Source organism: Spermophilus citellus (assembly GCF_964194105.1).
Source record: "Spermophilus citellus genome assembly, chromosome: 9".
NCBI lineage: Eukaryota > Metazoa > Chordata > Mammalia > Rodentia > Sciuridae > Spermophilus > Spermophilus citellus.
The window spans coordinates 133,970,997-133,989,495 of NC_138191.1; the positions used below are offsets into that span (position 1 = coordinate 133,970,997).

Here is an 18,499-nt window from a genome sequence, read left to right on the forward strand (position 1 = left end):
TCTGAAGACAGGAGATCTTCACAGTCATTCAGAAAAGAAAGCCTTTTTGAGAAGGGCCTACTGTGCACCCAGCAAAAATAGTAGAACCCAACCTTTTAGGACCCTCCAATTGGGTGTGGCATTTAGAACCATGTGTCATTGTAGCACAGTCCTTCCTGTTGATTCTCAGAGGGTACACTTTTCTTGGCCTCACATTTTTGTGTTCTTTATCTTTGGTGTTGCATCTGTGTTTGCCCCAGCCATTGAAAGAGTGCCTAGCACAGGCCAGCATGGCACAACCAGTGCTGCAGGGTGAAGGAAGCCCTGGCCTGCAGGCACTGTCCCAGTGCGTTCTGAAGACTGACTGCTGTTGGGAGCTGCATAGGCCCTGGCGCTTCCAGCATGTTTAATAAAATGTAGTTACACCCCTGCAGTTACGATCTCCACTGTTGAGTTCCTCACAGTTAATTGTAGTCCAAAAATATTAAGTGAAAAATTACAGAAATAAAAAATTCACAGGTTTTAAATAACATCACCATCACCACCACCACCACCACCATCACCATCAGCATCAGCATCATCATCATCATCATCATCATCATCAGTACTGGGCACTGAGCCACATCCCCAGCCCTTTTATTTACTTTGAGACAGGGTCTTGCTAAACTGCTTAGGGCCTCACTAAATTACTGAGGCTAGCTGATCCTCCTGAGTCTGGGATTACAAGGGTATGCCACCTTGCCCAGCTTGTTATGGTACACTGTTATAATTGTCCTATTTTGTTACTAGTTATTGCTAATCTCTTGGTGGTGTGCCTTATTTTAAAAATAAATTTTAACATAGGTGTGGATGTATGAGAAAACACATCGTGTATATAGGTTTCAGGCATCCCCTAGAGGTCTCGAAACACAATCTCCATGGATAAGGGGGAAATACTGTTACTCCTTTAAAGTTATAAAGCTCGGTGGCCAGAGTTTTCTCAGACAGGATTCCTGGCAGGTAGAAATTGGTGTATGTTAACAGTAAGAAGGTGTCCCTCTAGCAGGGTCCATGTCACTCCTGGGAAGGGGGCATGTGGCCATAGCACAGCTGCTTCTCTGAGCTTTTATACCAGCCCTCCTAAACACTGATGTAGCACAGTGCTGTGCCAGCCCTACTCATTCCAGAAACATCCTTCACTTTTGGTATGTAATCCCACCTTGTACTTTGCACATGCATCTTTGAGTTAGGGTAGGGGGGAAAGTGTTTATTAGGTTTATATCATGGGGAGGTCAGAAACAGGAATATTTTAAGAGTGCTATCAGACAGTGGACCAAAGGAAAGGAAGGAGGTTCAGGTTATCACGTCAATTTAGTGGCTTCTTCGGGGGAGAGTTTTGTAGACAAAATGTGAATACTGGGATATGTTTAAGGGAAATACCTTTTTCTCCACTGAGTACCTCACCAGAAATTCAGCTGGGGGGTTATGCAGGCAGTAGCCACCCTCCAGCTGATGGCCATTAGCAGCAGCACAGCAAAAAGTTCACAGCCGCTCCTCCTGATAATGATATGTGATTTCAACTCACTCACTCAGCACTTTGCTTTTAGAGTGGGACTTATATTAGAAATTTCCTGCTATCAAGCACCTAAAATTTAAAAATTTTCCTGTGAACTATACCATAGTTTTAATCAGATTTTACAAATTACAGTATTGATGTGGGTAATTATGTGAAACATAAATGGTTTTATTTAGAACTTAATCAATTATTTTGTATCTCTGGAAGGTTACTCTCTAATCTAGAAAATGATGAAAATTGAGATAAGACTGCCTCCTTTTTTTTTTTTTTTTCTGGCACTGAGGTTTGAACCCAGGGGCACAGCCCTTTTTTATTTTGAGACAAGGTCTCACTGAATTGCTGAAGCTGGCTTTGAACTTGTGATCCTCCTGCCTTAACCTTCTGGTTTGATGGGATTACAGGTGTGTGCCATCATGCCTGGCTCAAATACACACACACACACACACGTGCGTTTGTGGTGATGATGGTGGTGTCAGGGATTGAACCCAAGGATGCTTAACCACTGAGCCACATCCCCAGGCGCCAACCCCTTCCCCCAATTTATTTATTATTTATTTGATTGGGCATAGAGTTTGTTTTGGTTTTTTTCCAGTTTGCATACCTCTGAAAGTAGATTTTTCACTGCTATATCCTAGTTTCCACTACATTGCCTGAATCCTAGTGGGTGAATGAGTTCCAGTGAATTGAGAGTTTGCCTAGGTACAATAGTCAGAGGTGTTTACTTACTTATTCTTTCATTTCTTGGTTTGGCAATTGTTTCAGGAGGCTCACCTTATGTTGCAGACTGTATTAGGCACTGGATGTACGAGTCTATCCCCCACCAAAAAACAAAAACAAAAACAAAACCCACCTGCTTCTGGCGGCAGAGGGCTAGAGGCATGATGAAAAGGAGATTCCTAGTGAGGATTTTGGAGGCAGCTACAGTTTGGAGGTGTAGATTAAAAAAGAGAATCTTTCTACCTGCTGTTTCCCTTCATCATCTGCAAGTTGGGAGTCGGCAAGTAGGACAGAAGGGGGCTTACAGGCCATGGGAGGAGTGTCTTTGCAAAAGTCTAAAGGCCATGAGTAGATATACCAGCATCTTTATTCATCGGTGCTAAAAAATTAGCATACTGTTAACAAAATTGTTTTCTTCAAAAACTTTTATATTTTAGGCACCTTAAATGCTTTTTAATGAATTACTGCAGTTGAAAAACTTAATGCTAAAAGTAAAGAACATAATCTAGGGTGTCCTTAGGCTGCTTTAGGGAAAATGGGAGAAGAGTGGGAGTCCCAGCTGGTTGGATCTGAGTCTTGGGACTGTCACCTAATGGTGCAGAGTGAAGAGCCTCTTAACCTCTCTATGCCTCACTTTTCTCAGCTATCAAATGAAATGGTGAGAGTTCCTATTTCATAAACTTAAATAAGAAAATACTTTTCCTTTGGGTGTAAGGAAGACAGTGAGTGCAAGGAATGTGCCAAGCACTCTGCAAGGCCACATGTTTATCAGATGTTTGCTTTGTCCTTCTTAATGCTATTCATATTATTGCCTTATTTCTCTCCCTATTAGTCAACTTTTCATTACTGTAACAATTACTTGAAATAAATCAACTTAATACGAGGAAAGGTTTATTTTGGCTTATACTTTCAAGTATAAGTATATGGTTGCTTGGCCCCATTGCCTTTGGGCCTGTGCGGAGGCAGCACAGCATGGTGGAGGAAGCTTCTCACCCAGTGGCAGTCAGGAAGTGAAAGAGGGTGGGAGAGACCAATGTCTTACAGTCCCCTTCCATGGCATGCCCCAGTGACCTACGACCTCCCAGAAGTGCCACATTGGGGACCAAGTCTTCAACACTTGGGTCTTGGGGGAAGTTACTTTTTAGATCCAAACCAAAGTACCCTTGAAGAACAGCAGTGAGCAGTGGTTGGATGAGAACAGGTTACCTGCTGATGGACTGCTCAAGAGTCTCTGTGGGCGGCTGGGGCTGTGGCTCAGTGGCAGAGCGCGTGCCTCGCACATGTGAGGCACTGGGTTCGATCCTCAGCACCACATAAAAATAAATAAAATAAAGATATTGCATTCATCTGTAACTAAAAAATATTAAAAAAAAAAAAAAAGTCTCTGTGGCCCTTCCATGATTCTTCTTTTGGAGTAAACACAGGACTTGCCTTTTATTGATTTGCATTCAATTCTGCTATTTAGTTCCCTTAACTAATTAAGATTATTGTTTTCTTAGCTACATGAAAGTGGTTATGATGCTGGCAAAGCCCTGCAGCGCCTGGTAAAGAAGCCTGTGCCCAAGCTGATCGAGAAGTGCTGGACTGAGGATGAAGTGGTGAGCATGGACCTGCATTTCCCTTGGTTCTGGGCCATCAGGGTGTTCTCTCCTCCATGTGTGACCTGCCTGCTGCTCGGGGAACAGGGATTTATTTGGAAGACAGACTGCCCATGGCATTTATCAGTCAAAGGGAAGAGCCTTCAAGCCTTGCAATTACACAGGAAGACTTGACTTTACTAAGATTAGGTTCCACAGATGTTGGGAAAGATAGCCCCAAGCTTCTTGGAGGGGAGAAATGAATTGTTACTTTTATAAAAGTTAATATGGTTTGTTGTTGGTGTTGGTGCAAGCCAACTGGCAGTAACTCCGTATTCTAAGATCATACATGTCAAAACCAGGTGATACAGAATCTAATTTGAGTAGTGGCCCTGGTGACTTGGTTTTATTTTGAGGGCTTACAGAACCCCTAACCTACTGAAGGTCATTCATCAAAACAAGAAAGCATAGACCAGCCAGGCACAATGGTGCACACCTGTAATTCCAGCAGCTTGGGACGCTGAGGTAGGACCACGGGTTCGAAGCCAACCTCAGCAACAGCAAGGCACTAAGCAACTCAATGAGACCCTGACTCTAAATAAAATACAAAAAAGGGCTGGGATGTGGTTCAGGGGTTAAGTGCTTCTGGTTCAATCCCCAGTTCTACCCCACCACCTCCCAAAAAGAAGGAAGCATAGACTCAATGAAATAAATACACTTGGGCTGGGGATGTGGCTCAAGCGGTAGCGCGCTCGCCTGGTATGCGTGCGACCCGGGTTCGATCCTCAGCACCACATACCAACAAAGATGTTGTGTCCGCCGAGAACTAAAAAATAAATATTAAAAATTCTCTCTCTCTCTCCTCTCTCTTAAAAAAAAAAAATAAATCCTGGGCTTTACTCCCTCCCTCCCTTTGTTTCCTCCTCCTCCTCCTTTAAAAAAAAAAAAGAAAGAAAGAAAGAAATACACTAGATTTTATGTACCCATTTTGTTGCTGTGGCCTATTAAAGGAGTTGGAGAGAAAGAAATGTGTCCACAAACACAGACTTGCAAACCCTTAATTCCTGCCTGGCAGACAGTACTCATGAAACTACATCCCCATCTTGTGACTTTTCAAAGGTATTGCTGTGATAGGCTTAGAGATTTCCTGTGCTTTTGCAAACATGGTCTTCAGTGGGAGTGTTATTGCTTGATATTTGCCCTTCAGGTAAATGCAATCAAAATGAAGGCTGGCCATGATTGACATATTGACTACAAGTTCCTCACCTGTTTTATAAAACATGGTAAGGAAGAGTATTTAGAAGTTGTGTGTATGCTTTCTTGATCCTGCTCATTTCATTTATGCAGCAATATTTATAGAGTGCATATCATGTGCCAGGTGCTGTGCTGGGAGCTGTGTCAAGAAGAACACAAGGTCCCTCTTCAAGAGTCTTATGTTTTAAGAGGGGAGACCATCCTAACTCAGTATGTTTCAAGTGGTAGAAAAGGACAAAGGAAAAATAGAGTCGGGTAATGAGGATGGGGAACAACTGGGCAGAGGCACTGCCTCGTAAAAGAAGTTAAGGCAAGACCTTTGTAAAGTGAGGGGGGAAGCCTCTTGGATGTCAGAAAGAAGAGAGTTCTGGTTCACAAGAGGAAAGCATGCTTGGAGTATGTTTAAAATAAGCAGGAGGCTGGGTGTTGTGGTGCAGTGGGTGTCATGCGGCCACTGCAGTCCCTGCAGCTTGGGAGGCTGAGGCAGAAAGATCACGAATTCAACCCCAGCCTCAGCAACTTATTGAGGTCCTAAGCAACTTAGTGAGACCCTGTCTCAAAATAAAACATGAAAAGGACTGGGGATGGGGCTCAAGGGTGGTTAAGTGCCCTTGCATTCAGTCTCTGGTACTTAAAAAAACAAGGGCAGGAAGGTAGCTGGGGCACAGTGAAGAGTGGGTGGCTGTCCCAGGGGCAGATCACGTGTGGCCTGTAGGCCGTGGCAGGGTGTTGTCTTTTGCTGTGCATGTGCAGTTTCTGAGACTGTTGAGTTCCAGGGAGCAAGGAGGGCGAGCAGGATAGCAGGGGTGGGCCTGGGATGTATAGGGAAGGTAGAGCCAAGGGAATGTGTTCATCCAGTGACTTCAGTAAGTGGTGCTGGTGAAGGTTGAGAGGAGTGGGGACAGACTAGCAGAGATGGACTGAGGCTTTGGTGATAGAGCCCCTTTCCCTTGTGATTGAAATCTGATCATACTTTGGGTGAAACCCTTGTAACTGCTTTAAAATTACAAGCCTTACATGATTAGTAGAGAGATTATAACATCTTGAACATTTTTTAATGTTCAAAAATGACCAAAGTGAAAACATTAAATTCAGATGTTTTGAGAAGTTAATATTAACATCTTCTCTGGAAACCTATTTACATGGGTAGAAGTTTGATTGGTAAGATTTTAAACTCCACAAAAATTTTTTGTGAAGAAAGATACAAGGAAAAGGAGGGAATGAGTGTGTAAGTAATACTTCAAGGATGTCTGCCTCTCCTCTTGGCCTGCCTTGGTCATCCTGTTGGTGCTTGGATACCACAACAGCTGTTCCCCTGCCTGCTCACCTTTAGTTCTTGAGCGTCCTCTCACTTCGGTCAGTCTGTCTTTTTGGTATCTTCTCATGCACCTCCTCCCTGCCCCTTCTCTGTCCCTTCCTTCGTACTCTGGCCTCCTGTACTGACTCTGTCCTCTCCCTTCCGCCATTTTTCTCATGACCTTCCTTCCCTCTGGAATTTTTTAAATACACAGCACAAAGTCCTCTCTTCCTGCTTAGAGAAAGCTGATTTCCTTTTCTTCCAGCACTTGCTAATATCAGGCCAAGATGTTGACCGAGTCCCCAGTGCAGCTGTGCACAGACTTAGCAGTGGGGGGCTGGGAGGACCCTTCAGGCACCAGAAAGAACTCAGTGTTATTTTGAAAAACAAAACAGGACTCCAAAGTGGCAACCATTCCAAGCATGGGATAATGATCCCTAACTGCGTAAACTCAAGTTGGTTTGGGCTTATTTTTATCATGTTTGCTTCTTGTTTTGAGAAATGTTTTGGCAGTTACCCAGCCCTTGCAGAGCCTGGGGATCAAATGATTCTCTTATTTGAAGGAAGTTAAGCTTGCTTTTTAAAACCTCCACAGTGAATGAGAGGGAGTGATTAAATAATTGATAGGCTGAAGGAGGCTTCTGATGAATATATCCAAATCTTTGAATAGATTTATGTGGCAACAAGGCAGTCCCTCTTTACCTTGGTTGCGAAGAAACACCTGCTGTGTTCTTGCAGCCCCTTCTGATGACTTCACCACATTTTCTTACCCCAGGAATCACAGACATAAACAAGTGTGTCCACCCAAGTAAGTACAAGGGCCTACCTATCTTCTTTTATCCTCACAGTTTTCTATACACTTTGGATGTCCTAGTTATTTTTAGACTTTGTTGCCTCTGGTGTGTTAATTTGATCTAGCTAACCAGCACCAGCAAAGCCCTCCACAGGTTGTTTCCCATAGCCTGTGTGAGAACCTGTATGAGAACAGCCAGCCCTGTGAGAGGAGAGCCTGCCAGTTGTGCCTCCTGACAGGCAGGGCCCTGCCCCTGGAAGAAACTAGAGCTTGACCCTTCCTGCTAGCTGGATCGGCCCGCTGCGGCTGTCACTCTCTCTTCTGCTGTGTGCCTCTTGTTTTTAATGACCCTTTATCCCCGTTTCCTCATGACAACTTTTGTGCCACGGTCATGAGCTGGTTGTTAGTTTATAAAGTTATTAAGGGTAAGGACTTATTAAGGTGAGGTTAATGTCTCTCCCTCTGAGGGGCTTGAAGAATAGTGGTGGCACTTTGTTTAAGGTTATCATTCCTAAAATTTCTTCACTCAGGTCTTCCTCAGTTCAGCATTTTAAAACTTGTAATAGTTAATATTATTGAATTAACATCAAAAACTTTTACATGCAGCCGAAACTGACCTTAAAAATTAGACTTTTAGAAAATGCTTTTCAAATTACTCATCATCCCACCTTTACCAAGGTAAAGAGGGACCTTTAAATATTTATTTTTTAGTTGTAGTTGGACACAATACCTGTATTTTATTTATTTATATGTGGTGCTGAGGATTGAACCCAGGGCCTCGCAGTGCTAGGTGAGCACTTTACCGCTGAGCCACAACCCCAGCCCCATCATGATTGTTATTTTTGTGAGCATCATCATAACGTCACTCAAGTGTTTCTTCCTAAGTCTCTCAGATCACTACTATGTCGTCTGAGACTCAAAACTACACAAGGGGAAGCCTTTCATCTCACATCTTCTCTCAGTAACTGCTCTGACAGTTTGTGTGTGTGTGGATATGGTGTTTCTAATTGAAGTTGCTTTGGGGCGAAGATTCTTTAAATCTTGTTTTATTGAAGCCAAATTTGTGCTAATTTCTGTCAGATTCTATACCAGATACTGCAAAACAATTCTGCTTTTGTGGAGTGACTGCAAGAAATACCTTGGTAACTAGCCTGTAGTGTATATTTCAGGTTAAATACACTGGTCAGACCAGGGAAACATTCTGGAAGAAACCCTAGGGGAATTCATGAAGCTTTTCAAATGCTAGGGTATGGCAAGGATAGAGCCAGAAGATATGGCTAGATGCTGCCTTTAAGTGTTCTATTATTGGTAGTTAACCAATTTCACGTGCATTTATGCTAAAAATATGGTTCCAGCCAGGCATGGTGGCACATGCCTGTAATCCTAGCTACTCAGGAGGCTTGAGACAGGAGAATTGCAAGTTTGAGGCCTACCTGGGGGGAATGTAACTCAGTGATAGTGGCTTAGTGCTATCAAAAGAATAAGTAAATAAAATAAAGTATTGTTCCTTTTCAGAAAACCATCCAAATTGGTAGAACTTAAGAAAAAGGACGAAATGCAGATCAGAACTTAAAAAGCAAAAATCCAGAAATTAGATTATTAGGTTTTTAATTAAACATGATGCACACTTTTAAATATAACACAAAGGCCCTGGGCTGAACTGCACCTAATCGAAACAGATTAAGTCACCCTTCTATACTTGGATAGTTATTAATTCTGTTTATTTATGCATGCAGGCTGAAGGTAGTGTTGGCTGCTGTTGTGTTACTGCTTATTGCACTGGGATTCCACTGCTGCTTGATGCTGTGCTCTTAATTAGCATTCAGCTGTTGATTAGGGGAATACTAGGGATGCTAATTGAATTCTTTTTAAAATTCAAGACCTGCACTGTCCTTGTGGAGTTTGGCCTGACTTGCAAGGATGTAAGATTGGGTGCTCCATTGAGCTGTGCGGGTTTTTCACCCTTTGCTTCCTGTCCTGTTGCCTGTTACTTGGTTTTTGAAAATATTTTCATGTTGTTTTAGCTTTCAGAAAAAATTCAGATGCTGCAAAAAAGATTCAGAAGGTTTTGTTGCTTACAATAATAAAGCAAACTGTTTCCATTTCATCTTGGCTAACAGTAGCTTTTATCTTGAAATATGCCGTCCATTAAATATTTTAATACTACTTTTGATGTAATACATTGAGGTGAACAACCTAGGTAAAAATAAACTCTGAATTTTTTTTTTTTTTAAAGAGAGAGTGAGAGAGGAGAGAGAGTGAGAGAGAGAGAGAATTTTTAATATTTATTTTTTAGTTCTCGGCGGACACAACATCTTTGTTGGTATGTGGTGCTGAGGATCGAACCCGGGCCGCACGCATGCGAGGCGAGCGCTCTACTGCTTGAGCCACATCCCCAGCCCAACTCTGAAATTGTTATCCAAAATAGTAATCCACAGTGGTGATAAACCTTAATTGGCTATGTACATGGATTTATTTACAAGCTCATAAATTTTAAAACATCTAAACCTTCCTTCAGTTTAAAGCTCAGTTTATCATAAATATAAATGAAAATCCTTTCAAAATTGACATGACATGGTGAACTAATTTCCTGAGTATTTGTAATCCAGTGAACCAGTGTGGCTAGTAGGGGAATTACTCAGGCAGAGTGGCACAGCCATTTGAAAGGGGTCTCCCCAAAGGTCCTCAGTGCCTTTGTTGTACCCTTTTGGGAATGTTTGCTTGAGAAAACATTGTTTTCATTGTTCACTCTTTTAGGCCAGGCATCTGGACATGCTCAAAGACAGAGCTGCTTAGGAGTAAAAATACAGTGAATTTTACTTACTGTTTGTGTGGCAACCAAAGAAAATATAATTCACAGTAACATCAAAGTTAAGGTTGTAGAGCAGCAGGAGGGTGTAGAGGTGAATGTGGAGGAGGAGCTGGATGACAAAGGGGAAGAGAGGCTTTCACCACCTGCAGTCAGCCTTCCATGGGTTTCAGATCCCCACAGCCCTGATGTTTTGTTTTAAAATTTCACGTCCATCATATGGGAAAAGGCTTAGTTGTATGATATCTATTTGAGGAACTGTTTTTGGCCATTTTATATAGTCATACAAAAAACATTGATGATAAGGGGATCCTATCATATAGGTCATCTAAGAGATGAATCCATTTATTTTCTTCTTTTAACAAATTTTTTGTAAAATTCCCCTATTGTTAAGAGTGTCATTATAAAAACACTGAAGATGAAAACATCACCCTTAACACACTGTGTACGGTTTACTTACTACTTCTTGTGATCATCGGATCTTTGTTTATGGTTTTGTTATTGTAAATTTATTTTATATGTACAGGTTTGCATACATGAAAATTGAAGCATAACATTTCTTTTATTTTTATTTTTTGGAACGGGGGGTGGGGTGGGGAGATGTCAAACCCAGGACTTTTCAAGTGCAAGGCAGATGCTTTGTAACTGAGCTACATCCCAGCCCTAAATTAAAATCTTGCTAAAGAAATTTTAGCGTGAAAAATTTTGCAACTTTACTTGGAAACTTTGCTATTAATCTGAAAGACAGACATACATATTCCATGAATCAGGAAATAGATACTTAGTAAATTTTGGGGGAAGGGCAGACAAACTCATCTACTACTGACCTACACACTAACCCAGGACCTAGTAAATTTTATTTATTTATTTATTTATTTTTTAGAGAGAGAGAGAGAAAAATTTTTTTTAATATTTATTTTTTTTTAGTTTTCGGCAGGCACAACATCTTTGTTTGTATGTGGTGCTGAGGATGGAACCTGGGCCGGCATGCCAGGCGAGTGCGCTACCGCTTGAGCCACATCCCCAGCCCCTCGTAAATTTTAAAATGAATCAAAGTAGATTTTTCTCTTTACTCCTACCCTTCTTCGAAATGAAATTGATAACTGTTTTTAAAGAAGAACTAAATTCTTATATATGAGAGTTGGAAAAATTAAGAGAAGTATAAATGTTGATCTATTACTTAAAACATTTGTAATACATCTATTACTCCATGTTATATATTCTTATTGTGACTCATGGTAAAAATCAGTCCTTGGTGTTTTTTTTTTTTTTTTTTTTTAAATGTAGATCCAGGTAATATGGCCTGTTATTTCAAGTGTTAATGAAACGGGACCAAAAAAAAAAAAGAAAGAAACGGGACCATCTCTGCTGTGATTAACTCCCATCAGCCTTTGAACCAAACCCTTGCTTAAAGAAGTCGATGGTGTAGATAGAGTGGAGTTTATTGTCAAGTTCTTTAGGAAATGAGACAGCGAATTAAAAATCAATTATATGTGCAGAAAAGTTGGTGTAAGGCTATTAATTCTGTCCATTAATTTGCAGAAAGATTCTACTGTTTAACAAGCTGGAAAGAGAATGTATTTTTAAAATCCTTGTGTAAATGAGATAGGCCAAGCTTTAGAAGGAATGAGGTATTTTAAGAATTTGCTTGAGTATTTCATTCAACAGAAGTTGCCCCTAGGTTAAACCTACAGTTCAGCTGTGACCTTGCTGTTCGTATATGTGGCTTTGTGACATTCCAGGCAACCTCTCCATACTGTGGTCAAAGAAATATTTGTGACCGGGCTGGGGTTGTGGCTCAGTGGTAGAGTGCTTGCCTGGCATATGTGAGGCCCCAGGTTCGATCCTCAACACCACATATAAATAAATAAAATAAAGGTATTGTGTCTAACTATACCGAAAAAGTAAATATTAAAAAAAAAAAAAAAGAAATATTTGTGACCATTTCTCTCTCTCTTTTAAACAAGATCGTTTTTTTTTTTTTTTGCTTTCTTTTAACCAGTAATGTTTTTAAAAATTTATTATTACCATCCTTATGTTTTTCTTAAAGCCACAATGCTTTTTGCCACTTCCCAGGCTTCACACAGAATTACTAGGTACATGTTTGCGCATGTGTGTGTGCTTAGGCCTTGGGGCTGTGCAGAGCAGAACAGAGAGCTGGGAAGGAGCTCCATATTGAATAGAAGCTTGCCCTAAATTATTCCTTGCTGCTCAGGATAATCTTTTTAAATCAAAGATTACTTTTTATGGGATATTTTTTCATTTTGCTTGAGGGGGGTACATGGGGGAGGGAATCTTCAGCTTGAAAGATTCATAAATAGTCAGGCAGTGGGTTGTTGAAACCATGTTTTCCATCTCATTTTCAAGGCATGTAAAAAAATGGGGATGGCATATACTTTAAGTCACTTGGTCTTCTTTCTCTGTTCATTTAAAAAATGTGAACAAAACACAAGAGGACTTGAAAGATTGCATTTGTTCTCCCATAGACAAAGTGGTTATTTTATAAATGAAGAGGATGGAAAATCTTTTTCTTCTGCAGTTTCTTAGCAACAGAAAGTCAGTTTTAATGTGTGTGCTTGGAACTTTCTATGTATAGTGGCATTGGAGTCTTCCATCTTCACTGGTGAGACATATTAGACTGGCATATTCAACGGGTGGGGTGGGGATAGAAACAGGCCATAAAGAATGGGAGCCTGGAGCACACCTGTAATCCCAGAGGCTGGGGAGGCAAAGGCAGGAGGATCTTGAGTTCAAAGCCAGCCTCAGCAATTTAGCAATGTGCTAAACAACTCAGTGAGACCCTGTCTCTAATAAAATACAACATAGGGCTAGGGATGTGGCTCAGTGGTCGAGTGCCCCTGAGTTCAATCCCTGTTCCCACCCTCCCTGCCCCCCGCCCCCACCAAAAAAAAAGAGTGGGAGCCTAGCATGTGATGATGTTATTCATTTAACCTCCCTCCTCTCTTCTGGCATACTTAAGCCTTAAATCTGAAGCCTCTCTTAGGTAGAAATAGTAAAAGACTTGGTAGCCCCCTTCTTCACTGAAGTCCAGCCTTTTTTTCTGTTTTAATCCTCCCCAGTGACATTTTGTCATGCCTCCTGTCACAATACATTTTTTTTTTTAGTTGTAGTTGGACACAATACCTTTAATTTATTTATTTCTAGGTGGGTGCTGAACTGCTGAGTCACAACCCCAGTGCCCCCACAATACATTTTAATGTCGCCCTGGGACAGATACTTGGGACAGATGTTTCAGAACTGCTTTAAGACATTTTTTTTTTTTTTTAGAGAGAGAGAGAGAATTTTTAATATTTATTTTTTAGTTTTCGGTGGACACAATATCTTTGTATGTGGTGCTGAGGATCGAACCCGGGTTGCACGCATGCCAGGCGAGCGCGCTACCGCTTGAGCCACATCCCCAGCCCCTAAAAGTTTTTATTTTTTATTTTTTGGTAGTTGTAGATGAACAGCATGGCTTTATTTTATTGTTTATTTTTATGTGGTGCTAAGGATTGAACCCAGTGCCTCACATGTGCTAGGCAAGCGCTCTCTGCCAGCGCTCTGCCACAGAGCTACGCCCCAGACCTGTTTTCCGCATTTATAAAGCCAGGTACCAGGTATTAGGAAGCAGAGTATGCTTGATGTCCGTAGAAAGAGATCTTACCAACTGAGGGTGGAGACCCAGGGTCTGTCTCTCTGCTTTCCTTGTATTTGGTATTAGTTTGGCAAGATAGCCTCCAAATCTTGTCTCTTTTGAGTAAAGACCTAAAACGAAAGAGAGAGCTAGCTTTAAAAAGATACAGGGAAGAGCATTCTGGAGCAAGGGAACCTCGATGTAGAGGCCCTCAGGAGAAGCACATGGAGGCCCAATTGTGGATGAGCAGAGGAAGTTGTGAGGCCACAGAGTTACATTATTGTTATGGAATTAATGAGGTGGCCTTGAGGTCTGAGCTGAGTCCTCTGCCCAGAATACCTTCCAGTGGCATTTTTATGGTTTAGTTGTGTGGGATTCTGACTCCTTCCGTAGCTTGCGTAGTCAGTGTCTGCCTCATATGTTTGTTGTAAGTTTCACATTTGTGAGAGGAGCACATTTTTTCCTGCATAGGCAAAAGAAAAATACTTGGACAGATAAGGGCAGGTACCGTCCCTGTATTGTGGAATAGCGGTTGCTGTGTCATTAGACATTTCCTGACAAATTTTAATTCAGAAACTAAAGGGTGGACAATTGAGAACTTTAGCTGACATACTCTGAGAGAAGGTATTTTTAAAAGTCTTTCTTCTTTGGGTCAAAACCCTGGCTTTGAGGATCAACTTAAGAAAGGCCTTCTAATATTGTTGTTTGACCAAGTAGGCCAAATGTTCCTATCCATTGGCATTCACTTGGTTTAGGCCTTGGTGGTTATTTTTAACATCTGGAGGACCGTGCATGTGCTGAGCAAGATGCTGGCCAGGTTTCATGCTCCCCAGCAGTGTTGATTTGTTCTCTCCCCAACCCCCTTGTTCTGGTGTTCACAGGTGCCCTAGAATGAAGAGTGTCCCTTTCCTGGGGAAGGCCTGGGAGTTAGTCTGGTCAACAGGGTACTTCTTGTCCTGTGTGGGCATTTGCTCACTGGGTTTGCTTGGATGCTTCCCACTAGGAAGTCTTGAGTGTGGGATCTGTGGCTTAATTCTTTGTTTTTTCTCAGTAGCTTCCTTTGGAAGGGGCAACCAACCCCTCCCAGTTGTCTGGGTTTGTTTTCTAGATTCCAATTAAAGAAAACAAAACAAAATAACAACCAAAAAATCCCCACCTCATTTTTTGCTGGGAGAGACTGAGTGAGGGGAGAGAGGGTGTGAAGGTGCTTGGCAGGTGATCCAGGTGCTTTGCAGGTGATCTGGCTGCTAGCCTGACAGATGCACTCTTCCCAGAGCAGTCTGCTAACCTGTTTCTTAAGGCTCTGTGTCTTAGGCTGTGGCACACAGGCAGTACACCTCTGCTCTCAAGTTTCCTCAAAAAGCCAGTGTGCTCCCTGCGCCCGTTTTACTATGTTATACTATTTCTTAGGGTTTTCTTCCCTTGCAAAGGACTGATCTTTGTAGGCAATCTCAGCAACAGGAATGCAAGAACTAACTAGTAAATACACCAAACAACTAATATGGAAGGGACAGGCAAAAAATAATAAAAATTTAAAAGTTGCTGGGTATGGTGGCACATGCCTGTAATCCCTAGTCCATGGAAGTGAAATCCTTCAGTCTTTAGCAATAGCCGAACTTAAGGCGATGTTTTCAGATCATCCTTTGAGTCAGCCTGATTTCCATGTCAGCTTAGTTACTTTCCAAGTCTATGACCCAGAGCCGCCTGACCTTGGTAGCTGGACTCCCTTGTAGAACTCAGATTTCATAATCAGCCCACATTTTTCTCTCTCTCTCTCTCTCTCTCTCCCCATCCTCCTCCTCTTTCTTGCCCACCCCCTTTCCTTCTCTTTTTAAAATCCCTGTCACACATGTCCAGTGTCCTATCAGGTGTATATTGCTCTCAGGCCACATTGTGAGATGTGGGAGCCAGCTGCTCCCCCATTCGGGAAGTTGGCAATCGCTGTGCTGTGTCCCAGTGCTGCTCAGTGCTGCTCCAAGCTCAGGTTGGATACTCCAGCCTTCTGAGTGGAAGGGACCTGCTCCTTGCCCCTGAGTGTCTTTACAGCTTGACTTGAAAAACTAAACATTTTTGTTTTTTTCTAGGTGACCAACTTTAGATTATACACGGGAGTGGGGGGCATTTTTCAAATTACACTAAATGTATTAAATCTGTTGCATTTCTACACCTGTGGTGTGTAAAACTCTGCTGACTGATTGTGACTTTTGTTCCACTCTTCATATCAGAACTCTTCCTTTAGTTGACTTTTGGGCGGTGGTGGGGGAAACACAGTTGCCCTATTTTGTATTTTATTTAGAGACAGGGTCTCACTCAGTTGCTTAGTGCTTCGCTTTTACTGAGGCTGACTTTGAACTTGTGATCCTCCTGCCTCAGTCTCCCAAGCCACTAGGATTACAGGAATGTGCCACTGTGCCCAGTTTAAATGAATTTTCTGTTCCTGTTTTTGTTAGTTCTGTTATCCAGGTGAACTTTTTTTTTTAATTTGGCTTTGTGTATGTGTGTGTGTATGTGTGTGTGGGTGTTGCTGAGAACTGAACCCAGGGCCTTGTGCATATGAGGCAAGCATTCTACCAACTAAACTATTTCCCTAGCCCACCTGGCTGGAAATAAGATTTAAAAAACAACATTGAGGGTCTGGGGTTGTGACTCAGTGATCGAGCGCTTGCCTAGCACGCATGAGGCACTGGGTTATTCCTAGCACCACATAAAAATAAACAAATAAAAGTTTTGTGTCCATCTACAACTTAATTTTTTTTTTTTTAATCTTAAGGGCTGGGACTGTAGCTCAGTGCTTGCCTAGCATGTGTGAGGCCCTGGGTTTGATCCCCAGCAGCCCATTAAAAAGAAACAAATAGAATAAAGATACTGAAAAAAAAAATCTTGAAAACAACAACAACATTGAGCCGGGTGCGGTGGGTGGCACATGCCTGTAATCCCAGCAGCTCAGGAGACTGAGGCAGGAGGATCACAAGTTCACAGCCAGCCTCAGCACAAGTGAGGTGCTAAGCAACTGAGACAGACCCTGTCTTTTAAATAAAATACAAAATAGGACTGGGGATGTAGCTCAGTAGTTGAGTGACCCTGAGTTCAATCCCTGGTTAAAAAAAAAAAAAAAAGAAAAAAAACCAAAAAGAAAAAGAAACACTGATCCCTCATACAAAAGAAAGGGAATGTATTGGCTGGTTTGTTCTGCTTAGATCTCTGAAGGAATTGCCACTAGCTTGTCATTGCTTGTCAGTATGGCAGGAGGCTAGCTGCCCAACTGTGGTGTTCTTGGATGAGTGTTCACGTTGGTCATTGTCACCACAGATAACTCAGAAGGAAGATGGCAGCACATAATGGAAACTTCTGTGTGTTTGTTACTCCTTGAGGAATGCTGGAGTCCCCAGGGGTTAACCTTGCCCATGAAATAAGTTATTAGTTGAGAGGAACCTTGGAGGGTGGATAAGCTTTCACCAGACAGATGATACAGAGGCTAGTGGGAAAACAAAGGCATGAAAGAATGCAGGTAGTTGGCTGGAGTGGGTTGTCACTTCTAAATGGAGCTTGCAGGCAACAGGTGTAGAAGACGGCTAATTCCAGAACCTCCCACTCTTGACAGAGGGCATTTATTTCAGTCTGTGGGAAATGGCAAATTAAAGATCTGAGGACAAGGAGTGCCAGGACTGGGTCTGTCCTTGAAGATCAGTCTGGCAGCTAGGATGAGTTGAAGTGGATTGCCGCAGTCTTGGCTGGGCACAGAATCACGAGCCATCACACACCTTGTAGATTCAAACAGCAATTCTTTATTCCCGAACTCACTCTGGCCTCTACACACACGTTCTGGGGAAATCCAAGTTCTCCTGCCGCCCAATTCACCTACTCCAAGAGGCTTTTTTTTTCCAATACTTTTTGAATCTCTTGAGAACTCAACGGGAACTCAAGGATCGGGCGTGCCTGAGGCAGCAGGATATGCCCTATTCCCCCGCAGGGTACACCTTAAACCTGGAACTTCCCTAAACCCAAGATTGTCTTAAACCAGAACGCCTTAAACTTAACTTAAACCAGGAACGCCCTAAACCCAAGGAGTGGGATACTTCCTAAAACCTGCAGGATACACCCTAAACCTGGATCCACCCTGGTCCTTGAGCAGGGTCACCTTTCTCAAACACACATGCAACGTCACAGCGAATTTCCAAGGCAAGTCCATTTAACGTGGGGTACGCTGGCAAGGAAATTTCGATGCGTCATTCCCACTTGGCAATGGCCCTCAGCAGTGGATGGAGAAGGGAATTGGTGACTCTCAAACCTGATGCCATCTTAGAGGCACTCTCAGAACTTGAAGATGTTTCATTGCCTAGCTGCCCTCCAGACCAGTCAGATCACAGGCTCTGGTGGGGACCATTGGAGTGGATAAGGACTGTGGATCCTTGAGAGAGATGTAGAGAGCTCTTGCTTTACTACCATGTTGCTACCTCAGTTTTTCAACTGAGTTTGTGTCAAGGACAGCCACAGTCCTGCCATTCCCTATGTTTTCAAAACAATGTATATAATTATTCTTCATTTCCTGTTAAATGTTTAATGTAGATTCCAACCCCTTCCCTGCAGCTCACAACCTCCTAGGTTGTGCACTGGAATCACATGAGTAACTTTAAATGCACAAAGTGAACTTGGGTCACCCCAGAGGTTCCAATTTAATTTATCTGGGGTGTGGTTGAGATGCTGGGGTACTAATGTGCAGCCCAGGTGGAGGAGAACTAAGGTAGAGGAAATAAGAAGAGGGATGAAGATGAGAGGCTCTCCCAAGTAGCCATGAGGTATCTGTTATGTGCCAGGTACTGTTCTGAGCATGTGACTTGAATTGACTTACATGTTGCCATCTTAAAGATGGAGAAGCCAGTCACA

General features: G+C 42.3%; 1 protein-coding gene across 4 annotated transcripts in view; it reads left to right on the forward strand.

Annotated features, from left to right (window-relative positions):
- RERE (arginine-glutamic acid dipeptide repeats) overlaps positions 1–18,499 on the forward strand; it is a 306,083-nt gene that overhangs the window by 201,900 nt on the left and 85,684 nt on the right. For all 4 annotated transcript variants that reach the window (XM_081305735.1, XM_081305737.1, XM_081305736.1 and 1 more), the window contains one exon: positions 3,751–3,849. In XM_081305735.1, coding sequence (XP_081161861.1) covers positions 3,751–3,849 — 99 coding nt within the window. The remainder of the gene's footprint in view (positions 1–3,750; positions 3,850–18,499) is intronic.